The sequence below is a fragment of the Ceratotherium simum genome, chromosome 30 (genome assembly GCF_057802395.1).
Source record: "Ceratotherium simum simum isolate JZ-2026a chromosome 30, ASM5780239v1, whole genome shotgun sequence".
NCBI classification, from domain to species: domain Eukaryota; kingdom Metazoa; phylum Chordata; class Mammalia; order Perissodactyla; family Rhinocerotidae; genus Ceratotherium; species Ceratotherium simum.
The window spans coordinates 19,482,366-19,509,413 of NC_141929.1; the positions used below are offsets into that span (position 1 = coordinate 19,482,366).

Below are 27,048 nucleotides of genomic sequence, written 5' to 3' on the forward strand. Positions count from 1 at the left end.
TTGAAATGAATGGGCAGCCTTCCCTGGGGAGGGCAGCCTGTTTATTGAGTACAGAGGATACATTTACAAACTGAGTACACAAAATAAATAACTGCACATTCTCCCTCCATTGTCCATGGCATAAAGGCCCAAGTGGGCCTGTCAAAGGTCCAAGTCTCCAAACTCCCTCTGTCCTACCCTCAGGACCAGTATCCTGGGCAAGAGAGGAAATAAATCGCCAGGGCTTCAGGCCCCCAGAGGCACCTGGGGAAGTGGGGGAATTCTGAGGCCATGGGGCTTGGGCTCTCCACTGCCTTGTGCCAGGGGGCACTGGGTACGGAAGGAGGGGGTATATAAGGCACAGTTGACTTGGCCTAGAGTGGTCTCTTTGGCTTGTTTTCTCGCTGGAGGTGGCACATGCAGAAAGAGGAGGTCCTGGCCCAAGGCTACCCACTGGGAGGAAGTGAGTGAGGGCCAAACCTTCCGTGCTGGCAGGGGCCCTGCAGTCTAGCTAAGGCTAAAGCTGGGCCCTGGCTCCCCACCTACTGAAAGCAGCTGTGGAGGGAGGGGGCTGGGTTCCAGCCTGGTTTATGATGAGGGGAGGCACAATGACCAACATGGGGATGGTGTGGCTCAGGCCTGTGGGAAAGCAGCCACCCAATTCCATCTACCTCCCACCGGAGCTCCCTCCAGCCTGAGATTCAGCAGGGCCCAGACTGGAAGGGTAATGCCGTGAAAGGAAGCAGGGACAGGCTGGACGGGGCAAGGCCAGCTGTGAGAAGGCCAGTGCTCCAGGCACTCAGGGTTCAGAGGCAAGTCACACAGTATGGCTAAGTTCCAGGGGAAGCTGTGCAGAAGCTCAGCAGAAGGGGAGAGTTGAGCAGCCCAGGGACCCTCCCTCAATGCAGCAGCTCCTTCCTTCCCACTTCCTCTTGGAGGATGAAGGGTGAGCATGATGGTCATTCCTAGGCTGCCCATACTCATGCCAGACACTAGATGGCTCCTTCATGCAGCTGCAGAGAAGGGAACAGCAGAGCCTGAAGGGAAGTGGCAATGGGCAGTACCAGGGGTGGAACCAGGCTGACACTGGAATCCTGATGGGGCCCTCCCTGGGAAGCCCCTGCCCTCTGCCTTGGCCCAGGTGCCCCCACCCCCAGGTAGCAGCAGTGGGGCTCTCTTTAATCCCCCACAGTTGGGAAGGAGGCACCTGGGGAATAGAATGGGCATCCACGATGGTGGGCTCTGCAAAGAAGGCACTGAGAGTACTGGGCTGGTGGGGAGAAACTCTCTCATAGTCAGAGGCTGGAGCCTGGAGCAAGCCTGCTACCACCATGGCCACACAGTCCAGAAGGGCCAAGGACCATGCCATGGCCCTACCACCAGAGGTCCTGGCAAGTCCTGGGGCCAGGAGGGGTCCCTGGGGGCACCACGAAGGAAGACAGATCTTGGCTGGGAGATTGGGAGCTGTTTAGACTTAGCCAAGGGCTGCGAGTCCAGCCAAGGCACAAGTTTTGTGCCTACCTGAGCCTCTCACTGGAGCATAAACATGAGGATCAGGATGCCATGGAATGTGGACGGCCAGGGAGGAAAGCTCAGTGGAGGAAAGGGGAGTTCCAGAAGTAACTGTGCTGGAACTACAGGACACCCTCTACCCGGCACTACATGCCCCTTTGGTCTGGGGAAGAGCCAAGAGCTGAGGGAGACTGAGGCCAGGTCCTGCTCTTTCTCCAACTTGGTACCAGAGCAGTTGCCCACCAAAAGGAGCATCAGTGCCAGGCCAGGCTCCCAGTTCAGGGGGCTCACAGCTCCCTGGCCTCCCTCCACTCTGTCACACAAGGCTCAGGCTCAGGGTGAGGATAGGGGCTGCTGAAGGCACAGAGGAGGGGCTGGGGCCATTCACCTACCACTGGCCATAAACAGGCCTATCTCCACAGCCAGGCAGCTCAGCCATTGTACTGCTGCTGGTAGCGCAAGTTGAGTTCCCGCAGCTCCCGCTCCCGCACACGGCGTGACTTGTTGGAGCGTGTAGAGCGGCTGGAACGCGTGGACTGGGCAGATTTGGTGCTCTGGCAGCGTGAGGAGGCACGTTTGAGGAGATTCTGGGAGATAGAGCGGTGCAGATTCTTCATGGATGAAGAGGCTGCCATGCTCACCACCCACGGGTGCCTCAGGGCCTGCAGTGCAGTCATACGGGCGCCAGGGTCCACTGTCAGCAGGCGATCAATGAAGTCCTTGGCCAGGTTGGACACGCTGGGCCAGGGCTAGAGGCCAAGAACAAGCATTAGAGTTAGAGCACTCACCACTGCCCTCCCCATCCCAACAATGCCACCACTGAGCACTCAGACGTGTCCAGCGTCCCTGCACTCTCCCCCTAGAGAGAGAGGTACTGCCCGGCTCTTCCTATGTAGAGCATTCTGGGCCTCCGCTTCCCACCCAACGCTGGCCCAAGCCGCCAAGCAGAGGCTGCTCTCTGGGTGACAAGGAGTCTGACAAGGAGAAGGACCTGCCCCCCTCCCCAAGGAGAAAATTTCTAAGGTGGTCTGGACTCAAAGCCTGGCTCAGGGAGGTGGCCCCTGTCAAGGACCACTATAATTCAGGGGGATTTAAAGAGAATGACCCAGGGGCCGGCCCCGTGGCGTAGCGGTTAAGTGCGTGCACTCCGCTGCCAGCGGCTTGGGTTCGGATCCCGGGCGCGCACCGATGCACTGCTTGTCAGGCCATGCTGTGGCGGCATCCCATATAAAGTGGAGGAAGATGGGCATGGATGTTAGCCCAGGGCCAATGTTCCTCAGCAAAAAAAAAAAGGGGGATGGATTGGCATGGATGTTAGCTCAGGGCTGATCTTCCTCACACACAAAAAATAAATAAATAAAGAGAATGACCCAAACCTTCCACCATATCCTGAGCCAGACTTAAGCTCCAATCCTTGGATGCCCATATCAGGCCACTTAGAGGGGGAACTTCCTAGTCCTTAAGGAGAGAGTCCACCCTCCCTCCAACTGACAAAGTGGTGGTGGGTGACCACTGCATTCCCTGCTGGAAGGCTCAGCCTCCCAGCCATGGGGAGAAAAGGAAACAATTCAAGGCAACTAGGTTCTCCACCCACTGAGAGGGCATGGGGCTCCTGGGGGCCAGGCAGGGACAGGACCCTTCTCAGGGGCATTCTCCAGTCTGCATGACCTCTCAAAGCCACATAGGGGCTCCTGGGAGTGCTCTGTGCCCAGCTCATTTGAGTACATTCTGTCCTCAGGGAGGAACTGCACAAAGCCTCTGCTATATGCACCCATGACTGTCTCATCACAGCCACAACCCAGCAGCTGTCCGTCTCGAGGCCTCAGCCTGCACAGCTTGTCTTCACCTGGCTGAATCCTTAGGTTCTCAGGGTAAAGGACACTTGCTCAGACTCCCTCTTAGCCCCCAGTGCTAAGCAATTATTCCAGCAATTTCAAGTTGATCGTTCCCATTAGACCATGCTGAGCTGAATGGGCCCCAGTGCCTGGTGCTAGGCATCCAGGAGGCACTTAGCAGATACAGGCTCAGTGAGTAAACAATCTGTGGATGGCACCTGATGGGTACCCTCTCCTGGAGCTGCTTCCAGGACGTACGGCTCAGGCAGGTAAGGCCCAGATGTCCTGGGCCCTTGAGCACATCTGCTGGAAGAGGGCAGGCACAGCACTGCTCTGAGTCCCTGCATCTCCTGGGAGGACTATGGCATGGGCTCTGATGCTCCCCAAAGGGTTGGCGGCTAGGACCTTTGCTGAGACTGCTGCAGATGGCTTGGCTGGGATGCCAAGGGCACCATCACCCTCCTTCCTGCCAGCTGAGGTCTGCCTGTTCCACCCCATGGTGCCCTTTACCTTGGGGAACTGCTGAACACACTCTCCAGGGGGCTCAGGAAAATCTGAGAGCCCACATTTGGGGCAGCTACATGCCCATTCAGCAGACACTTACACACTGACTACCACTACCCCCAGTCTGGCTTCCTTGACGTACAACTCTTCCCCTATGCCCTTCCCCACTGATGTACTGGTATGCGTGTTGGGGAGTAGGGGTGGGGAAGAACACACATCTGGAGTCCTGAAGAAGGGGTGGGGCTACTTGTAGTTGCTATCCTTACCTGCCCTTTGGAAGGCAAATCTCAACTTTTACTGAGGTGAACTGGAAGAAAGTGAGACAGAGACCACATTTCCAAACAGCCATGTAACAGGGTCCTCCTCACCAACGGCCCACCTCCCAGTGCTTCCTGGGGAAATACTGGCCCTCAGGAGGAGGGCAGTAAGGGCCTCAGGAACATTCAGCCCAGGGAGGGCCATAAATACCTTGCTATCTGAAGAGCAGTGAGGGAGTGCAGGGAGCAACAGCTCACCTACACAGACAACCTGGTCCACATTTCCCTGCAGGCCTGTGTGGCTCAGGGCTCTAGTACTGAAGCCAACATGCAGGGTGACTGGACTAGACAGTTGCCACAGTAGCTTTTGGCTCACAGTTCAAGAAAGCCCCATGGCTTGCTGCTGCCACCAGAAAACAAGGAGCCACTGCGAGTGGCCAGTCAACCTAGACCACAGACTCTCACTGCAGCCCCCATCACTCATTTAAGAGATGGAAAGAAGTGTGTATAATGGGGCCACTGATGGACACAGCAAATCTAGAGCTGAACAGGCTGGGTCATGGGAATATCTGTGCTGCCCTGCCAGCTTTTATGGTCTCCAAGAAAAGGAGAAATCACTGGGGAACACACTGCAGCCCGGCCTGGCCTGTTGGTGGGACAGCCCCAAGACAGAGCTGGCAGCCCAGGCTAGCCAAACATGGCTGGGACACAGATCCTGCCCCTGCCCCTTGGTCCAGCCAAGACAGAAGAGGGGCAACTCCTCTGCAGGTGACAGAATAAATAATGGTGAAGCTGGACTCACAAGTCAGGAACCTGAACACGAATGGATCAAAGGCATCCCCACTTCACATCCACGCCCAGCCAAACCAAGGCCCCCTGCAGCTTCAAGCCAGTCCAATGCAGTCTTTTGTTTTGTTTTGTTTTGTTTTGTGAGGAAGATCAGCCCTGAGCTAACATCCGTGCTAATCCTCCTCTTTTTGCTGAGGAAGACCAGCTCTGAGCTAACATCTATTGCCAATCTTCCTCCTTTTTTTCCCCCAAAGCCCCAGTAGATAGCTGTATGTCGTAGTTGCACATCCTTCTAGTTGCTGTATGTGGGACGCGGCCTCAGCATGGCCAGAGAAGCGGTGCTTCGGTGCACGCCCGGGATCCAAAACCGGGCCGCCAGTAGCGGAGCGTGCGCACTTAACCGCTAAGCCACGGGGCCGGCCCCCAGTGCAGTCTTAGATGGGCCTCTCACCAGACCCACCCTGTGGGCTTAAGCATCTCCATCTCCAGAGTGGCACAGGCTCACACCAGGCATCAACCCCTGCTGCTCGTCAAGCGGCCAGTCCATTAGTGCCAAAGTGAGCCAGACTGATACACTCCTCCTGCTTCCCCAAACGCTCGCCTCTCCAATTACTTGTGTACATGCAGCTGTGTGCAAAATGCCAATGGACTCATTTGTCTGAGGGCCAGCCCAGCCCTCTCCGGCAGGCCCCAACTCTCTCCATCTTTGAAGGGCTGTGAGCAGTTGGGCCAGATGGATCCCCCAAGCCAATGTGACTCGAGCCATCATGACATGAGACCCACGCAATGTCAATGGCACCCAGCCTGATCCTCCCACACTGAGGAACTTGCAAAGGGAAGTCACACAGGCCAAACACAGGAAGGTGGTCCTCAACCCAGCCCATTGACAGCAGGGAAGTGGCTTAGGTTGACCTCCAGAATTGTGGCTCCTGGGAGCCCTGCTGAGGCCTCCAACAGGGTTCAGAAAGGAAAAGCAAGGCTTTCCACACTCACCCACAGCCACGCTTCCAGCCAAATCCAATTCAGTACCTCCTAAGAAAGCATTCGACACACATAGACCAACCCACCTGCTTCCCCAACATGCTTGGGCTTTTGGAGCCACATGAGTATGTCTGTCAACCTATGAGTGACTGGGCGGGTAGCATTCTGGGCAAGAGAGTAAGAAAAATGATAGACAGTTATGCCCTTCAATTTCCACAGCTCTAACTGCTGGCTCTGGGTAAAGAACAGAACTCTTGCCTCGGTATACTTGGGGCCAGAGCAGGGACACATGTGGGCCTCAGAAGGCTGACAGAAGGGACAGACCCTAGGTACCACCTGGCCAGCCTCCCAGGGGCTTCTACTTGTGGGCTGACATGGAGCATGGGGCATGGAAGGGAATGTTAAAAGGTCAGTCTGTCTTGCCCGTAGGCGCTCAGGTCTCCCTCTGCTGTGGGATGAGAGGACAGCTGCAATACCCAGGGTGACAGCCTACACCCTCCTCCCCACAAGTCTCTCATGAGCTGTGTGGGTAATGGTAGCCCCCAGAGTCCTTGTCCCGTTGAAGGTAGGGTACCTCCTCCTGATGTTGTAAGAGCAGGGAAGCCAGGGCCGGCCCTGTGGCTTGGCGGTTAAGTGCGCGCGCTGCGATGCTGGCGGCCCGGGTTCGGATCCCGGGTGCGCATCGAGGCACCACTTCTCCGTTCATCCTGAGGCCGAGTCCCACATACAGCAACTAGAAGGATGTGCAGCTACGACACACAACTATCCACTGGGGCTTTGGGGGGAAAAAATAAAATAAATAAAAATCTTTAAGAGCAGGGAAGCCAATAGTGGGTAGAGGAGGGACCTTTCCCGTGAGCACTTTCTTATCAGCTTCACCTTCCTCATCCCCCTGCTTCTGCGCGACCAGTCATTCCTCAGCAGGGTAATCCAATTCTCCCCTCAGAGGGAGGCACCAAATAAGAGAGGGCTTTCCACTCCAGTTCAGAGGATGCACTTCCCTCCTCCGAGGCCCCTTTTCCTTGCTCCAGCTCTAGTGTCACAAGGGCCTGGCAAGAACATTACCTACGTCACTACCAGTGGTCTCACCTTGAGCCTAAGGGCTAAGGGAACAAAGGATGGAGCCAGCTCTCTGGCCTAGGCTGCAGAGAAAGGAGGAAGCTGCTTCCTTCCAGAAGCAAACCCAGCTCACAGGGCTTGCCCTAGACTTCCGCTGGCAGGCAGGTCTGACCATTCTCAACCGAGAAGAGAGAAAGGCCTGGTGTCTCTTCTGGATGGCATCTGCGGGACAGATTAAAGTGTTAGGCCGCAAGACTAGTGACCTGAGTTCTAGGTCTACCTGCTCTGTATGACCTTAGAGAAATCAGCCTCCTCGCTTTTATAGATTTTATTTATTTTATTTTTTTCCCCCCAAAGCCCCAGTGGATAGTTGTATGTCGTAGCTGCACATCCTTCTAGTTGCTGTATGCGGGACTCGGCCTCAGGATGAACGGAGAAGTGGTGCCTCAATGCGCACCCGGGATCCGAACCCGGGCCACCAGCATCGCAGCGCGCGCACTTAACCACCAAGCCACAGGGCCGGCCCCAAGCCTCCTCGCTTTTAATATGAAGAAGCTGAATGCAATGAATTCTAAGTCTCTTTCAGTTTCTAAGTCCTGGATTCTTTTTTTGTGTGTGTGTGTGTGAGGAAAATCAGCCCTGAGCTAACATCTGCCAATCCTCCTCTTTTTGCTGAGGAAGACTGGCCCTGGGCTAACACCTGTGCCCATCTTCCTCCACTTTATATGGGACGCCACCACAGCATGGCTTGACAAGTGGTGCATCAGCGTGCGCCCAGGATCCGAACCATCGAACGCCGGGCCACCACAGCGGAGCGCACGCACCTAACCGCTTGCGCCACCAGGCCGGCCCCTAAGTCCTGGATTCTAAGAAGACGGCTCCCCAGGCCGGCCCCGTGGCTTAGCGGTTAAGTGCGCGGGCTCCACTACTGGCGGCCCGGGTTCGGATCCTGGTCACGCACCGATGCACCGCTTCTCCGGCCATGCTGAGGCCACGTCCCACATACAGCAACTAGAAGGATGTGCAACTATGGCATACAACTATCTGCTGGGGCTTTGGGGAAACAAAAAAAAGGAGGAGGATTGGCAATAGATGTTAGCTCAGAGCTGGTCTTCCTCAGCAAAAAGAGGAGGATTAGCATGGATGTTAGCTCAGGGCTGATCTTCCTCACAAAAAAATAAATAAATAAATCAAACTGTTTAAAAAAAAAAAAAAAAGACGACGGCTCCCCATCTTTTTTCCTCATTTGGCTGCATGTGAGAAACAAAAGCAAAGCATCTAACATTTAAGCTGACTTGATCTTTTGACTTCTGTGGGTTCTTTTCCAGCCCATGATGACTCTGGAGAAAGTTCCCTGGCAGAGAAGGTAGACCCACCAAAGAGCTGCCGAGAGTCGGGGCGGGGGGGCTGGGCTTTGCTCCCATGACTCAGTTCTTCCCTCAGCTTTGCCTCAAGATGTATTTTCAGACCCAGCATTCCCACCCTCAAAGGCCTCCTTCCTGCACTTACGTGGGCCTGAATGAGAGCAGAGAAAAGGGCACAGAGAAAATTTTGGGAAATGGAGCTTTGGGTTTACTCAGGAGAGCAGAACTATTAGTATGACAAGAACAGCACACTCCAATGTTGCCCACAAGGAAAAGTGTTCTGAAACATTCAGCAGAATTAGACAGTGTGTGGCAGTGGAGCCAGGATCCCCTCCTCTAGTCAAGACACCCACCACCCTGGGACCCGGATGGGGGTGGGTGGGGGCCGAAGGGCAGAAAAGAGAAGGACACTAGGGAAGAGAGCCTGAGTGGAGAAAAAGAAGGAAGATAATAGAGTTTTAAAAAGAAGCAGAGGTGGGCTGGCCCCGTGGCTTAGCGGTTAAGTGCGCACGCTCCGCTACTGGCGGCCCAGGTTCGGATCCTGGGCACGCACCGATGCACCGCTTCTCCGGCCATGCTGAGGCCGCGTCCCACATACAGCAACTAGAAGGATGTGCAACTATGACATACAACTATCTACTGGGGCTTTGGGGAAAAAAAAGGAGGAGGATTGGCAATAGATGTTAGCTCAGAGCTGGTCTTCCTCAGCAAAAAAAGAGGAGGATTAGCATGGATGTAAGCTCAGGGATGATCTTCCTCACAAAAAAAAAAAAAAAAAAGAAGCAGAGGGACTTGCCTGGCGGCACAGCGGTTAAGTGTGCGCACTCCACTTCCGCGGCCCAGGGTTCGCAGGTTCGGATCCTGGGCGCGCACTGACACAGATGGTCAAGCCATGCTGTGGCGGCATCTCATATAAAGTAGAGGAAGATGAGCACGGATGTTAGCCCAGGGGCAATCTGCCTCAGCAAAAAAAGAGGAGGACTGGCGTTGTATGTTAGCTCAAGGCTGATCTTCCTCACCAAAAAAAAAAAAAAAAAATCATTTCGAATGAAAATAAAAACAAAACGAGAAAAGGAGCGACAACTTAAAGGGTAGTAAAGCTGAGTTTTGAAACTTGAGATGAATAACAAAACAAAATCTTGCGCTCCCACCTGTCTCTGCCCAGAGTCCATAAAGTGAAGGACAGGGACAGGAGGGAGACAGGGTGTAACTCAAGAGTCAGGAAGGATAGTGTGCACTCACTTTGGAATCAGGGGGATGTTGGCAATCTGTGCCAGCAACCGAGTAACGTCTGCTTTTAACAACGTCATGAAGCAACCCTGGAAGGTTCTGGATTTTGAAGCCTGCTGCATAGTGGTCTCTTCTATCTCCACTCAAAGGTTCTGCTGAAGCCAGGTGGTTTCCAGGGCCCAACCTGGCTCTTTTTATTTTTTTTAAACTTCCTCCCATTCTAATTTCTGAGGCAGTTTGGAGCCCTGGTGGCTGTTAGCATGTTACCCACACTGTGGCCTCTGTCCCCAGCAGTCTTGTGTCCCTGGAGCCCTGAGTACACCAGACTTGGCTCAGGGCAGGCACTTGGTCAACATGGGATGGAAGGACGAGAGAAGAAATGAAGGTGACTTAGCCTTTTGCTCCAAGCTGGCCAGGCCACACTGGAGCAAAGCTCAGGTCTGGGTGCTACACTTGCACTGGAAGACAGACCAACTGAGGCCAGGCGGGCATGCATAAGAAGGGTGAGCTTGTGTGTTGGGAGAACTGATCGAAGAAGGAGAGTCTGAAGAGGCATGGCTGGTGGAGGGCAGTTGGGCCAGGTCACCCTGAACCATCCCATCCACCTGAGAGTTGGCTTCTACCTCAGCGGGGACAGGAGGAGGATGAGTGTAGGAGGCCATCAGCAGATTTAAAGAGGCCAGATGTGGGAGAGACAATAGCCACGGCAGTTCCCAGAGAAACTCGATGGCCTAGAAGCAACAGGGCCTGTGAGAGGGCAGAGCAGAGCTATCTAGGTGGAGATAGACAATAAGAAGAGCAGGAGAGGGAGGGAATGGATGGTGTACCAGGAACTGCTCCGAACACAACCCACGATACACCCCCTTTGTTGGAGAGGCCTCAGCAAGGGCTGGGGGTGGGAGACAGCTGTAATGAAAGGAGGCTCTGACCCTGGGTTAAAGAGATGCTGTAGGTGATCAGAGCAAGGGGTTTCAGTAGGAATGGCTTAATGCAGCAATGTGGGGAGATGGGTGTCTGTTTCTGCCAGCACAGGAAGGTACTGCTCTCTGGGGAGTGTGTAACTAGGGCAGCAGGGGCAGAGGGATGCCTAGGGGACAGGGCTCCAGGGATCCAAGTGGAGGCTAAGAGGTGGCACAAAAGGGGTCTCCAACCACAGTGACCAATGAGAGTCCACTGCGCACACCCAGTGGACCAAATCCTGCCACCTCCCAGTGACTAGTCAGGGATCTGGGACTAAGGACATCTGCTCCTGCAGTGAAAGAGGGAGATTTATCTGTTGCAACACCTACTGTGTACCAGGAGCTTTGGTGAGGTAGATACGGCCCTTCCAGAGGGATCCTTCCTGGACAGGTATGGGGGCATCTGCTCGTCCTCATGGGATCCTCACATAGAGCCAGCATCATCATCCAGCACTACACTCAGCAGCCACCAGTAGGCAAGCAAGAAGAAGGACTTAGGAATACCTCACAGTAAAGAATTCTAAATCAATTTGTGTTTTCTTGTGCTGTCAGCCATTAAGACAAACACGAGACAGCCATCCTCTGACTCTGGAAGCAGGAGGCAACCAGAGAAGAATGGTGAGCTGATGGTCCCTCACAGCCCTCATCCACACTGGAGGTGAGAACATGAGGCAATTAAAGACATCCAGCAGAATCCAAACAGGAGCGCGGAAACATACCAACTGCCTCCCTGCATTCCGTTCTGCTGCCTGCACACACATCCAGTCTCCCGCTCTCCCACGTTCTCCGAGCAGCCCTCCTCATGGCTCTGGGGCAAGGTCCTATTCCTGCTCACCCAGCTGCTCCCTGTCAGAGCACATGAACCAGGCTGCACGACCAGCCTCCACAGGCACTGACCCCCTTCACCTAGAGAGCACTGGAACATGCCACATCCGCTGCACCTCATTATTTTGTGTGTGTGTGTGAGGAAGATCAGCCCTGAGCTAACATCCATGCTAATCCTCCTCTTTTTGCTGAGGAAGACTGGCTCTGAGCTAACATCTATTGCCAATCCTCCTCTTTTTTTTTTTCCCTCCAAAGCCCCAGTAGATAGTTGTATATCATAGTTGCACATCCTTCTAGTTGCTGTATGTGGGACGCGGCCTCAGCATGGCCGGAGAAGCGGTGCCTTGGAAAAGCGGTGCCTTGGTGCGCACCCAGGATCCAAACCCGGGTTGCCAGTAGCATAGCGCGCGCACTTAACTGCTAACCCACCAGGCCAGCCCTGCTGCACCTCATTTTATCTTCAACATCCCAGGGCAGAATGGTAAGTGTTAGAGTCACTTTAAGAAGTAGGGAAGAACTGAGATGGCAATGTAAATGTCAACTCTGGCTCTGGGCATTCATCCTACTAGAGGGCTATCATAACTACAAGATGGTCCAACTCATCGCCCCTGAGTGAGTGCCCCTTGGCCCTAAGTGGATAGATGGTCAGCCTGCAGCCCAGAGGTTCACCCCTGGAAAGCCACCTCCCACCAACACAATCCCTCAGATAGTGGCAGATCGGCCCTGCAGGTGGATTTCCTCTCCCATCAGGATTCTGTCCCCTGCCTGGCAGCACTCACTCTCCTCAATAAGGCTCTGGGAGAATCTTTGCCCGAGCCCACATGTTCCTGGTGCAGTTACTCGGGCTCGCCTACAGCTCAGAAACTGCCCAAGCAGAGGGTGACAATTAAAGGTTGTTAAACGCGGTAGACAGCAAAGCTGCTGATGGCATCACTCTGCCATCAAGAGCCTCTTCACCTGTCCCGCCTCTAGGAATAGAACTCTTGACAAAAGCAATAACGTTAGGCTGGCGACGTCACATTTCACGTCAAGTGAATCAAAGAATCTCCAAATTCGTGGGATCATGACAGTCCTCTAGTATGGGTCTACAGATGATGATTCACCTCTGTGTTGCTCCTTTAGAAACAGCTGCACCAGCTCTCCTGTGGCGTGAAGGAAGCCATGACAGGAAGCTCCCTCTCTCAAGGTGGCTCTTTGTGTCTTCAGACTGCTCTCACACTCACACAGCCCTTCCTCACATATGCCAACATGTGTCTTCTATCACTTCCAACATGACACTAGCTAGGTCCTCTCCACTCCAGCACCTCTGGGCACCGGGTAAAAATGAAGATTTCTCCTCTCAGAATCATCTATTACAGACTTCTCCTTCCCAGCACTCCCTCCTCTTACAAGATTCTTGTACTTGCTTCTAAGCAGGTCTGGCCAGCAGCCCCCAAAGCGCATCTCCAGCAGGCTCTCTACTTCTTCCTGGAGTTTAGCCCCCAGAAGAGAGCATTCCCAACCAGCAAGGGCAGCCCTGCCTGCCTGCCCACTAGTCATTTTTGGGCCCTCTCCCAGGGCATCACCAACAACCACTGCTGCTTCCTTCAGAAGCCAGGAGAAAGTACTGGGAACATATGTATTGATACACATGCTGTCCTCAAGGACCCTATAGGCTGGGGAGGAGAGCTATGTCCATAGACAACAGCCCGAGAAAGTGCTGAAACAGACTCCAGCAAGACGCTGAGGCAGGTGTGTCAGGGCAAGCAGACTGTGGGGATGGAAAGGCCAAGAATTCTGAAGCCAAGATAGCCCGGATTCAAATTCCAGGCCTGCCACCCTCTAGCTGTAAGACCACAGACAAGTTACTTAACCTCACTAGCCCCAGTTTCCTCACCTGTAAAATAGGGGGATAACACCCACCTGGCAAGACTGTTATGGAGATTAAACATGTTGGGTGTAGAACCCTCAGCCCTGTGCCTGGTCCTCAGTAGGCACTACACAATGGCAGTGGTCAGCATTATTCTTAATGGAAGCAATCTTTGAGTTGGAACTTTGAGAACTGGTCAAATTTCTGAGACTGACATTGGGAGTAGAGGGAAAAGCCTGAGCAAAAGCTTAGTGTGGGGAGTGAATGGAGCAAACATCTCGGGCCTGTGGTGTGTGAGGAATGGGATGGAGCATGGGGCCAGGGCTGGGGCTGGAATATCTAGAGTAACAGAATCGTGGGGCAGGGTGCTGAAGGAGGACCCACTTGGTGTGCTTCCCTCCACCACTTTCCCCCCACCCCCACCCGGGGATGTCAAAGCAGGACCCGACATACTCTCTGGGTCATAGGACAGCCTGGAGTCCTCTCCAAATCTGCCCTCATAAGCTGATGCTCCTCCTGCACAGATGCAGGAAGGTTCTGCCTCCCACTTCTTCTCTCTCTAAACTGTGGCTCACACATACCACGTGGTGCCCGCTCTCTGGAATCCCTGATCTGCCCAAAACTTCCCCAGGACACTAAACTCCCCTATCCCAAACTGAGATTATTCCAACAGCCCCCAGTGAGTCTTCCTCCTGCTAGTCTCCCACAATCCTTTCTGCTGCATTCCCCCTTCACTAGCAAGAACCCATAGGGCTCTCTCCTCTCTCCCACCTAACACTCCAAATTCTCAAGTAGCTCCCGGCACTACAGAGCTCCCAACAACCAGGCCCGGCCCAGTCTGGTCAACCTCTGCTCCATTACTCCCAAACAATCTCCTGTTTATTCTGGAGCACAGTCAGCAATGTCTCCTTCTCTGAGCCTCCCCTTTCTCAAAGCCCACCTCCTGTAGGAAGCCCTCTATTCAAGTCCACAGAAACCACTGAGCCTAACAGGGGGCTGCATGGACAGAGCCCTCTGAGAACAAGCACACTGGGTAGGGCCTGCTGTACATGAGACACCACTGTGAGAAGGCAGGGAGCAGGAAAAGCACCCCTAGACAGGCACCAAGTGCCATGGGACTCACTGTCAGGTGAGGAATGCATACCTCCAAACCTTGCTGAGCTCAAAGTGGGTGGTTCTTCATTTGCACAAGAAGCAAATCAAAATACCCGCCTCAACATGTCAAGCTCTCAGACAGGTTTTCTGGCAGAGGTTTGCTCACTCAGATGGCCTCTATAACGGCAAATGACCATCATACGGTAGAAGACAGATGTCTGAATTGAGGGCAGGCGCAGGGCCCAGCCCTAAGGAGAGGGACCAGCCCAGCCACCTGACCTGAGCCCCAAAGCCCATGTTCCAGACTGCCCAGGCCCAGTGGCTCCATGCCAAGGCCTCTGCTGGCATGTGTCTGCCAACAAGGGTTCGTTCTGTGGCCATTTTCTAGTCCTAGTCCTTTCTCCGCAGGCAATCTCAAGCTTCATGGGGATGGGAGAACAGGCCTTCATGTCTCTCTGCATCTTCCCCAGGTGTACTTACAGGTAAGCAATGACTAGTAGAACAGAAAGACAGATGCTTGGTCTCCAGCTCAGAGAGCCTGATCTAACAATGAGGCCTCCTCATCCAGGAAACACCCCAGACAAATCCCTCCCAATCTAGAGCTCTCTGCAGATGGTGGTAGAATCTGTTCTTGGGATCAGCCAAGTTCCTGGTAAGACAGGTGCCATCATGGCTGGCCAGGGATGACTCTGGAACTGACGCTTTCAGCTTCAGATAAAGGGCAGTGGGGGCCAAAGGCTGGGTAGTGCCCCCATACACACTGGGAGTCCCAGACTCATGCCCTGTGATTCTACCAGAGCAGGAAGCAGAGTTTCAGGACCTAGTCTTATAGCTACAGTAGGAGCAAGAAGCCTGAGTCCATTCCCCACCCCATTTGTCATTCTCCCACCCTCAGATAATCAATAGCCAGTTAGCAAGACTCTGCAAGCTCCAATTAGATAAACTGATCAACAATTGCCAGAATCAGGAATTCTTGGGCAAACCACGGACTTTTGGAAAGTGTCTTTCCTTTGTCAACATCTCTTGGGAAACCTCCCTCCCTCCCATAGCTAAGCTTGCTACTGCCTCTGCCAGCTGGACCCTCAACAGCCTGGCACCACAAAGCTCCAGGGGCTGGAGCTCCTAGAGCAGAGCAAGCCAGGCAGAGCCTCGGCACAACACTGCTTCTGTGAGGTGGATTCTGGGTCTTCTGACCCGTGATAAAACTCAGCCCAGAGGATGAGCAAGATGGTGTCCTCTGTGACCACCCCACTGCAGTCTGGGCTTCCTGGCCAGTCAGTGTTTGTTTTGTTGAATCCATTTGGAGCAACGAAGAAAATATGAGAAACTTTAGTGGAGTGCTGGAGAATGTACCAGTTTCTCCTTCACCTGGGGCCAGCACAGAGCTGGCCTGAAGAGGAAGGCTTCCTCCCTTCCTCACACCACCCTGACGCACGTGAGCTGGGCATTGCCCTAAGGAATGCCAGCCCCCATCCCCACAGGAAGAAAGTCCTTGGCTGACCCCACAACTGGAAGCTGACATGTCTGGAAGCTGACAGGGAGGATGGTGGAGCACAGAACCTCAAGCACTGAGGCAAAGTGGCCTGAGGCTTTGGGGCGACTCTTGCAGGAAACGCTGCTCTGGGCCAGTTGGCTAGGGCCAGCAAGGGCCCAGTCCAAAATCCTGGCTGCAGAGGGAGCTGGTCCCAGGCTCCGTTCTCTCCATGTGGGTTATTCAGGAGACATGGACAGCCCCTGCAGGCACAGGCCTGAGAGGAGCATTGTAGGGAGCACTCTGTAGGGGGCAAATGGGGAGGGGCCCTCACTGCACTGGCAGAATCCTGTCGTCCTGCAAAGCTCACCTCACCTCTCACGTAAAGCCGGCACACATTCTTTTCTTCACAACCTCTCCAAACACAGCATTATGCTCCAGCCTGCAGCGCTTCTTACCATTTCCTGTGATCAGCCTCGTCTCCTACCCAGTCGGCATCCTGTCTAAGGACCGACCAGCTCTTACTTTATCTGTATCTTCCTTCAGCTCCCAGCTGAAGTGCTAAAACCTAACAGATCTTTTCAGGTATCAGGACCATCAGTGAATCTAAAGACACAAACTGAGAGCCTGCTGGTTGAACCTCGCCCACAGCTTAGCATCTGCTGGCACACAAGGTATTGCTTAAATATGTGAATTAGATTCCAACACTTTAAGATCAGATTTTCTGGCTTCTCTTTAAAAAATGGGAATATCTGGGGGCATGGGGTCCTCTCCGCTGTGTGGCAAAACTGGGCAGAGATGAGCAGCAGCTGCTCCTTTAGACACAGCATGGTCACTCTAGCTTGCCCCAGTCCCCACAGAGCAGATGCTGTGGAAGCCCTGCCCCATGTCCTCTCAGTCCACCTCTGAGTTCACCTGCAGCTGCGATGCTCCTGTGTGTGCTAACAGCTTCCCAATGCCAGTGCCTGCATCTCTCTGCTTCTTTGCCTGAGGACTTTCTTCAGCACTAGGTGGCATTCAGGACAGCCTGGAAGTACCCGGGATTTAACACCCCCAAAGAAATTCTCAACTCATACAGGAGTCAGCAGATTAAAAACCACCTACTTCCTTGCCTCTCAGTGGTACAATTATGAGGCACGTTCCACATGATTATTCACCATGTCCCCAGTGGGACTGAGTTCCAGTGGCCCACAGTGGCAGTCCACTCCTTATATACCCTTTATTGGCTTTCTCACTTTCCCCACCCTTCACTTGTACTTACTAGAATCACATCCCAAATAAACTATCTGCTCCCAAGTCCTTGTCTCAGGGCTCACTTTTGGAGGAACCCAAACCAAGACATCCTACTAGTCTCACTTCATTATTTTTACATTACCTGCCTGGCCCCATCAGCATGGCCCTCAGTGCATGTCCCCCTGATTGAGCTGTAGGATACACCCCCCCACCCAAGGGCCTCCCCAACATCCCCAGGACAGGGCAGACTCACCTCCCCCGAGTAACTGTACTTGCCCCTGAGGATCTGCCGGTATAGCCGGGTGCGGTTGTCGTCCTCAAAGGGCATGGTGCCACTGAGCAGGATGTAGGCGATGACGCCCAGTGCCCACATGTCAACTGAGTTGGTGTAGGGCTTGCGGACCAGGACCTCGGGGGCAATGTACTCAGGCGTGCCGCAGGTGGTCTTCATCAGGCAGTCGTCACCCTTCTTGCGGGCACTGGCCAGGCCAAAGTCGGTGATGATGATCTTGGAGTCAGTGCCTGGGTGGTAGTAGAGCAGATTCTCAGGCTTGAGGTCTCTGTGTGTGATGCCCAGAGCATGCAGATACCGGACGCCATCTAGCACCATCTGCAGCACGCGTGTGGCGTCACGCTCAGTGAAAGAACCCTTGGCAATGATGCGGTCAAAGAGCTCTCCACCAGTGGCCAGCTCCATCACCATGTACACACGTTCCTGCGTCTCAAACACCTCCACCAGCTGGATGATGTTGGCGTGGCGCACTCGGCGCAGCACACGCAGTTCCGACTCACACACCTCCCGCCCTTCTCGGTACTTGGTCTCAATCATCTTGATGGCATATGGCTGCCGGGTTGCCCGGTGTTCCACGCGTACCACTCGGCTGAAGCTGCCTCGGCCAATCAGGGCTTTGATGTCGTACTTGGCCGTCACACGTGGGTCAAACTTGGCCCTGTACTTAGCCACCCTGGCCCTGCGTGGTGGTTCTGAAGGATGCTCTGTGTGGCCAGTAGTGGGGGCACTGGGGCAGGGGTTTGCACACTGACTGGCTGCTGGGAATCCAGCTTTAAGAGGGCCAACACTGTGCACCTCTGTGATGAAGTGCTTGTATACATCACTTTTAGTGCCACTGAAGGGCTCCACCTTCTTGACCAGATCCAGCTGGACATCCTTGGGTGGCTCGGGAAGGACCTTGCTTGTCCCACAGCCCATCACGGACACGGGAGCATCCTCTCCAGCAAGGCTGGCAGGACGTGCTGTGCAGGCAGCGCCCCGTCTACACCTATGTAGACAGAAGAGAGAACAACTCAGCATAGCCAGGAACACCTCTGAAGGGATACCAGCCATCCTCCTTACCCCCTCCCCCTTACCCCTCGATAAACCTAGCCTGAAGACCTGACTCATATGGTTCCCTGGAAGACGGCTTTGTACCCTGAGTGCTCGGAGCTCAGGCTCAATGGAGGGTCTAGATGAAAGACTGGGACTGAGCTCCATGGTCTTGACTTACATCTCCCTGGATCTGATTCTCACAGTGCTCTTCAACCTTGAGAGAGGAGCAGGAACATGCACTAGCCTCAGTTGTCACTGCCCCCACCCTCCTCCCTCCTCTGCCTGGGTCCCTTATCCTAGTTGAAGTCCCATTTTTTAAATTTTAAAATCATTTCTCTTATTACTCTGACTCATCTTTTCTGAAACGGAGGTGTGGAGTGTTGGAGGCCTGTTCTCCAACACTATCACTGACCAGGGCTTAGAAAGCCGCTTTTCCAAGGCCTCCCTCAGGGACATCTTTCCTGGCCCTCTAGGCCTTCTGCAGGAGTTGATCCCCACTGCAAGAACCTGCTCCCCTCCCCCCCACCCCACTGCCCTGGGTCTCTGCTCTAACCTCACTCTTTCCTGGACGGCTCCCACTACTTTGCTAACGCACCATCTTCACTCTGGCAGTTTAATACCCTGTTCCAGGGTCTCTCACTTTCCCAGTTCACCATATGGATGGCTGAAATGGCACATAAGACCCAGAGATGGCTGAAATCATTCCCAGTGAATTTGGGACCACAAGCCTTAGCACACTGCTACCAGGTAGCCACCAAACTAGCCTGGGCTTCATTCAAGAGGCAGAGGGGGCCTTGAGCTCAGAAAAGACATCAGCAGCTTAAATCCAGATGTGACTCAGGCTGTGGACTGGGACACTCTGCTTCCTTGGGATGAGGACCTAGGAGCCTTCCCCATTTGTTTCTGAGACAGAGATGTTCTAACCATTAATACCCTGTGGCTGGTGGGGCCCTGAACAAGGTGAAGTGCTTAAGTATTGCTTCCCAGAGGTCACTTCTCCCCAGGCTGCCCTTCTCTAAGCCTATCTGAGGGCCCCCTGGGTGACAGAAGAGAGCTGAGAATTTCCTAGTAAATATGACATACAGATCTGGAGTAAAATGATCAACTCAGATCAAACATTTATTAAATGTCTATTAGGGATACAGAATGAATAAAACGTCCAATGTAGGTTATATTTTAACACACAAAAAACAAGCAAAACATGGTCAATAAACTCACAGTCTAAATAAAGAGAAAAGCATAAAAATAGATAATTTCAATATAGCAAAGTAAGTGTTAGGCTTGAGAAACAACAGTACTTGTAGAGTGATACAGGGTTTAGGGAAAGCTTCCTGGAGGAGGTGACACCCACACTGAATTTGAAGTAAGAATGAGTCAGGTGAGGAAAAGTGGGAATGGTGTTTCAGGCAGAGAGAATAGCATACTCAAAGGCCCAGAGTAACATCTTGTGCCTGGGAATGGGCAGTTTAGTGGTGTGAAGACAGGACTGGGAGGGCTGAAGTTTTGGAAGGTCATCAGGAACCAGGTTGTAGAGAGCAGCACAAGTTATGGTGAGGAGTCAGGACCTTCCTGGGAAGTGACAGGAAGCCACCAAAGGGTTTATAAAGAAAGAGAGGTGATCAATCTGTGTTTAGAAAGAAGTGTGAACTGCAGGAGGGTCAAAATGGACCAAAAGGGCCAGTGAGGAGGGTGGTGGCCCAGACAGCAGGGTGGAATGGAGAGACGTCAGCAGGAGAACTGACAGGGACTGGAGGCTAAACATAAGGGGTGAAAGGGAGGAGTGAAGGCATCACTCCAGTCCCTCACTTGGGCTCCTGGGCAAAAGGATCAGGAGTGCAGCAGGGATAGGTTTGGGAAGCAGTGGGAAGAGTTCAGTTTTGGATGGGTTGCAGTGCATGTCACATGGGAAAATCCGTGTGACATTTAGTGGGGGTTGCTGGATGTAGAATCTGACATTCGAAAAGAATCAGGATCAGAGGGCTGCCTAAGGGTGGTGCTTGGGGCCAAGGTGTAACATCTACACCCACTCCCACTCTCTTGCAAAGCCGGCAAATGATCCCATCAAAGGTAGCAGAGGGAGACCCAGGCAGGTTTTGCTGCAGTACCTTGGGGGTCACAGAGAGCCCACAGAGGCCATCAGATTACAGCAAGTCCAGGGCCTGAATTTGAGATGGTGATACTGACCAATGTGGCCAACTCTTTCAAGGAACAAACTCATCAGTGAAACATACCCAAGACCTTGATTACCAATCCATCAGATAAAAAAGGAGGAATCTGGAGACCACAGATTAAGGGCTCAGGTTTTAATCAGTATGTCAATATGACTCTCAGCAGAATGAGGTTTATCTTTCCGCACAGGAGAGGAAAAGATCCCTACACCAACACAAAGCTCTTCAGGATCTGCTGCAGTTCTCACCCACACACCCAGGAGATCCCACATAGTGGCTCAGGAAATAATGTTTAAACTAAGGCATGTAGAAACAAGGTTCCTTTTCACAAAGGCCAAAGATTAGAACTGTGGACTTTGGAATTTTGCACACTCATCTCTTCCCTCAGGGAAAACACAAGACCTCAAGGCAGTAAAGGGCTGCAGCTCAGAAAAAGGTTAGCTTTTGGGCCAGGATTCCTGAGGCAGAACGCTGATCCCCAAGATCACACGGTAAGCAACGTCCACCACCATTCAGAGAGAAGATAAACCGCACGGGTGACCCAGCACAGCAGTTCAGATGTCACTTCTTCCTGGTGAGGAGGCAGAAGGCTAGATCCACAAAATAAATAACTGTCTGCAGGCATACACTGGCTCTTTTTGTTTAAATGTGCATACCTAGTCTGATCCTGATGAGAAAAACTAAGGTTTACAAAAGAAAAAGCCTGACTTTTCACTTTAAACAAACAAAGCCTGCACAAAGATCTCAAATCAGCAGTAAGAGAGTCAAGGATTAGCCTTCTCTGACCTTCCTTCTTCCTTCCTGTGACATAGTTTCTCTCACGTTTGTTCTAATTAGAAACTCTTCAAAGACAGGCTGATGCTGGTACTCCACCTTCCCAACTACGGAGCAAGAGTGGAGGAGAAAGGGTGCCAGCTCTGGGAGGCGGAACAGCCAATAGCCTCCAGGTGGTCACCGTTGCGCCACACTCCAATCACATCTATTAAATTCTCTTTCACAGTGGTCAGGTGAAAAGGCAGACATAGGGACAGGGGAGGTGGCAGGCAAAACCCGGGAAGAAGGGTAGGGTGTTTTTCTGTCCCCAGCTCTCCTGTTTATGTCCCCAGCACAGCGACCAGGGTGGGAGTACGGGTGGGTGAGGATGAGTGAGGAAAGCCTCCAGAAGAGACCTCCCAGGAGGGTCACACTATACCAGCTATCACATGACACCAATCCCCACACATCTTGCAGAAAGGACTGAACTCTCTAGAGTCGGCCTCTACACCCTCAACTCCCAGCATGATCCAAAGCACTCCTCAAGGAAGTCAAGTGTGTCGGACAGTGTGGCAGTAGATGTGAGCACTCAGCACCACTGTTCTAACACTCTACAGAAATGGGCTCAGCTCAGGCTCACCTGGTCAAGGCCTTAATCCTTTCTCATACCACTCAGCTGATGAATGAACAAACCTTTACTGAGGACCTTTTCTGAAGGGCCTGTCTTATGAAACCTCCACTCCACGTACAATCTGGGTCACGCTGATCACTGCTGTACTCTAGATTGCCTTTGCTCACTAGAGCTGTCAGTTCTTTGAGGGAAGGGGCCACTTCTCAGGTTTCCAGAACTCTCTGGCACCCAGCAAAGTGCTGAGCTCAGAGCAGGCAATGTTTGTTAACAATGAATGAAAGGTGGTCTGGCCCTCCAATTTCTATTTGCTATGAGGCAACAATCCCAAAACCTCAGAAATTTTCAAGTGGCAGGAAGAGGCCAGACTGGTGGTTAAACCAGAGCTATGCTCTCTGGGCACCTGTGTAACTGTCCTCAACAACAAAGGAAGCTGGAGCTCTCAGGTCTGTTTGGGTCATACGGATTGTTATTTGAACTCCAAAGCAAGTTTGTCCACAAGCTGCCAGACCTGACCCCATGTGTGTGGGAGGCCAGGGGCCTAGAAGCAGTGGGCAAAAATGGATCCTGAAACAATTTCCTGGCCACAGAAGCTAGGCCTGTGGATGCCTCCCAGACAGGCACCCAGCCCTCTCCAATAAACCCCCTAAGATTTTTCTTCACAGCAAAGCTTCACAACCTTTTGCCTGCAAAGATTTCTATATTCTGCTCCCATATTTTGCAAGACTGTCTATCAAAAAGAAGTAGGCAGTAATCTCTCAGTAGTCCCAGAAATAAATAATTGCTAAACAGCATTTCTAACCATCATGAGGCAAGCAGAGATATCAGGCAAAGCAGCCTGTCACTTTAGACAAAAGCCCCTGAACAAGGACTTCTGCAACCTTAGGGGGAACTATGATTCTGCTTTCTGAAACAGGGAAACTGACATAGGACCCGGCAACTTCATTTTCAGAAATAATACTATGAAACCACCTCCACAAGTATGCAAAGATATATTTATACAAGAAAGTTCATGGCAGCACTCTTTATAATAATGAAAAAATGGAAACAACCTAAATATCCATCCATAAGGGAATAACTAAATAGATATATTCATATAATGGAATGCTCTGGAGCTGCTGAAAAGAATGAGGTAAATCCATATATACTGACAAAAAAAAAAGATGTTAGTCACTTACTTTTATTGAGTGGCTTCATGCCAGGATCCATGTCTGTGATGTGTTAAGTAGTTTAAAATAGTATGTAAAGCATATGTCCAATGAGAGACTAAAAAAAGTTATAGACATATATATGGAAAAAAATATACTGGAAGAGTAGAAGAGAAACTGTTGACAGTGATTGCCTTTAGGGTATGGAAATGTGAGGGAAACAAAGAGAAGGAAGGAAGGGGACTTTTACTTCTCACTTTACATACTTCTGTGTTGTTGCTATATTTTAAAATTATCACCACATATTACATTTTTAAAGTTAACAAAAACATATATTGTAGAAACGTATAGACTAGTATTGCATAAGAAAAAAAAGGTGGAGGAATATACACCAAATTATTACAGTGTTTGTGTCAAAAGACACTGCATTATTCACTCCTGTAATGTTTTAACTTTTAATATTATTTCATAATAAAAACTGTTATGACTTTTTAGAATATAGTAACTCAGGACCCCACTTCTCAAGTACTCCAGCTAGGCATCAATGCTCTACATGGTAATAATTAGTGGGCAGAGACTCCTGCCTTAGGGCTAAGAGAGGGAGAGAAGTTCAAAAGTTTGCTGTGTCCTCCTCGTTTTATTGTGACCCCAACACCATAGAAGACATCCCACCCACTGCCCATCCCATCATCAGAAATACAGACTCTGGCAATGTACCTGGGGTTCTCCTTCCAAAAACCCAAAGTTCAACCCACAAATATTTACTGAACTCCTGCTGTGGGCCAGGAACTATGACAGACAACAAGAGGGCAGCCATAGTCTCTGCTCTCAAGGAAGTTACAGCCCAGATGGTTCCATACCAAGAGTGCCTTAATCCATCACCCTTATGATGCCCTGGGAGGCACTTCAAGGCTGGCAGCCCAGAAGGGGTCCCTCTGAGATAATTTTCCTCCAGCAAATGAAAACACCACATTTTTCTACTTTAGCATCACATTAGACACCATGGCAACACAGGGCTGTACCAAGAATTAGCTCAGTGATGACCTAGCCAACACAAATCAGCTTAATACTCACTGAGTAAGATTCTTGGAAGGAAAAGGAGTTCAAATAAATAAGTCTCTCTCCAGCTCTCAACAAGCAGAATTGCTTCCCTTCTTCCAGGGCTGTACTTCTCAAATTTTTCTCTGTGCACCCTGGGGTCAATGGAGACAGCTGTTCTCAGCTATCTGGAAGCTTAAGAGTCAATACTTTGGCACACCTATAGAACATTCACATTATACCTTAGGAAGCTCTGAAGGGGGTCAAAGTTGCCCATATAATATGCTCACATTTATAAATTAAAACAAAAGGCCAAACCAAAGTCTCCCTCATTTGATTATGAACTCGTGACTGACAGAGAACCTCAGTATTTATTTAGATTCCACAGACACTAAGATCAGCAGGGGTAGCCCATTCCAGGTAAGGCACAACTCTAGCTCAGTATCAGAGGCAAACAAGTTTCCTGAAAGCTGCACTTTCTCTAGCTCATTTATACAACTTAACAAGCGCAGGAACTGCAATGAGACCTGGACGATGTGCTTATTCAGCAAACCCACCCTCTACCGAGTCAGCATTCCTAATCTCTTCCAGGGGAATGGCCAACTGCAACTGCCCTGAGTAGAAGCACAGTTTTGTCACAGCTTTCCCTGATGATCAGAAATGACCTCAAGGAAATCACATAACACAAGGAAGCTTCCTACATGAGGCTCAGTCTGAAGAGCAAACAGGCTTACCAAGATGACATTTTTTTTTTTTTTTGGTGAGGAAGATTAGCCCTGAGCTAACATCTGTTGTCAATCCTCCTCTTTTTGCTGAGGAAAATTGGCCCTGGGCTAACATCTGTGCTCATCTTCCTCTACTTTACATGCAGGATGCCTGCCACAGCATGGCTTGATAAGCGGTGCGTAGGTCCATGCCTGGGGTTCCGGGCCTGGGGTTCCGGGCCTGCGAACCTCGGGATGCCGAAGCAGTGCGGGCAAATTTAACCACTACGCCACCAGGCCGGCCCCTGACATCTCCTTTTGACAAAGGACACATTCTGGGAAGAACAGCCATTAGTTACAACAGCAGCTTCCATTTCCCGAGTTCCAACTGTGCTAAGTGTCTACATGCACTCTCACTCCTCTCTGCAACCACATAAAGTAGGTCTGATTATTCCTATTTTGGAATAAGCAAACTAGGACTCAAAGAGCCTCAAGATCTCATAAAGGCCAAGAACTGAATCCCAGTCTTTTCTGACTCCAAAACCCATACCTCTAACCACCAAACCGTACTGCCTCCCCAAGGTATGGGCAATGAGACTGCAACAGGAGTCCACAAGGCACAGCTAGCCCTTCCCACTGGACAAAGAAGACTACACAGCAGTTTCCTGGGGCAATGACAAAGATCTTGATGGAGGGAGTACAGTAAAGTCACATGGGGAGTCTTTTCAATAGAGATTCTTACCAGATTCCAGACCTTCTGAATCAAAATCTCAAGAGAGTGAGACTCTTGAATTTGTATCCTGAAAAACTACCCCAAGAGATTTTAGAACATCAAAGTTGACAAGGCTGCACCAGCTACCACATGCATATGCGTGCATATGCAAACACAAGATACACATTTGCTGTGCTCCTCTCAGATCTTGACAGGTGCTCAACAATATAGCTGAATCTACATCTTCCCCCCCCCCCAAAGCCCCAGTAGATAGTTGTATGTCATAGCTGCACATCCTTCTAGTTGCTGTATGTGGGACACGGCCTCAGCATGGCTGCAGAAGCCAGGTGTCCGTGTGCGCCGGGGATCCGAACCCGGGCAGCCAGCAGTGGAGCGCGCAGACTTAACCGCTAAGCCACGGGCCGGCCCTCTACATCCATTTTCAAACCAGCAACCTATCCCAGTCGATTCAGCTCCTACTTTATGCCAGGCACAGAGCCAGACACTCAGAGCAGAAAGAAAGATACGATCTCCAGACCCACCATCATATGAACATGCTATACTTAACAGCAGTCACATAAATAAAAGTACAGAGAGTCAATGGTTACATATGAAGCAAGGGAGACTTTTCCAAGGAAATGAAATCTAAGGTGGATTTTAAAGGACAGATGTAAATTTTCCATACTGGAGGCTGGAGGTGGGGGTGGGGAGAAAGAAGAGTATTACAAAATGAGAAAATTGTATATGTAAAGCTCAACGGTATTAAACCACAGAGCTAATAGCAGGCTCATGCCCCAACAACAAACTACATAAACACAAGGCAAAAGTGCCCAGGTGTCAACTTCAGGGTTAGGCCTCTACCAGAATGCCTTCCTAAGAAGCTTAGCCTTTATCCTGTAGGCACCAAGAAGCCAGTTTTAGGCAGTGAAGGACTTATTCAGATTTTCAGGTGGGAATTATCACTTCAGCAACTTCATTGCGGAGGAGTAAGTGCGGGGGGTTGGGCTTCCCCTTAGAAGCAGAGGGATGATTGGCTTGCGGAGCTGGACTCAGGCCTGCTTTTTCGCCAGCCTGAACAAGGAAGCGACCAGCTGCCCCACTGGCCCCTGGCGTTCAGTCGCAAAGGAGGGGTGTGGAGTAGGTGCCGGACACGAGAAGGCAGTGAGGACAACCGCGTTAGTTCACCCTGACCGATGCCGGCTGGCTGAACAGAAGGCAGGGAGGCTGACCACGTTCACCAGGCCCACACGACCCCAAAGACGGGCTACCAAGCGCAGCAGCACGTTTCGAGGCCAGTCCAGCCTCGGACACCGGGGTCCCTAAGCAGACATCGCCTGCCCTTCTCCCCAGCCCCGTAGGCCCCGGCATCCTGGGCACGGGCCTAGGGCTCCGGGCTGGGCAAGGACAGGCCCGGTGTCCCAGGAAGCGACCGTGGCCACAGCTCGTCAATCCCTCCCGCCCGTCGGGCCGTCGCCCTCGGTCGGCCAGCCTCACCTCGCGGGGACGGCGGGCTCTTCGCCGTCTCCGCGGCTGCGCTGACCCTCTCCGGGCCGCGGCCACAGCAGCGGCCGCTGCAGCCGCCATCCTCAAGCGTCAGCGTCCCGGCGTCATCACAGTGCGCGCTTGAC

The 27,048-nt window shown here is 52.0% G+C and overlaps 1 protein-coding gene across 1 annotated transcript; it reads right to left on the reverse strand.

Moving 5' to 3' along the window:
• Positions 1-27,025, reverse strand: PSKH1 (protein serine kinase H1). The gene is made up of 3 exons (XM_004431746.3): positions 26,915-27,025; positions 17,196-18,222; positions 1-2,240 (listed from the first exon to the last, which is right to left on the reverse strand). The coding sequence occupies exons 2-3, from the start codon at positions 18,150-18,152 to the stop codon at positions 1,923-1,925; spliced, it is 1,275 nt and encodes a 424-aa protein (XP_004431803.1). The 5' UTR covers positions 18,153-18,222; positions 26,915-27,025; the 3' UTR covers positions 1-1,922.
• Between the last annotated feature and the right edge of the window lie 23 nt (positions 27,026-27,048).

Excerpts from the sequence above, each read along its gene's own strand:
- PSKH1 (XM_004431746.3), bottom strand. The coding sequence starts at position 18,152 with ATGGGCTGTGGGACAAGCAAGGTCCTTCCCGAGCCACCCAAGGATGTC. Across the intron at positions 2,241-17,195 it reads AGTACAGTTACTCGGGGGAG|CCCTGGCCCAGCGTGTCCAA; the intron begins GTGAGTCTGCCC and ends CTTGGCCTCTAG.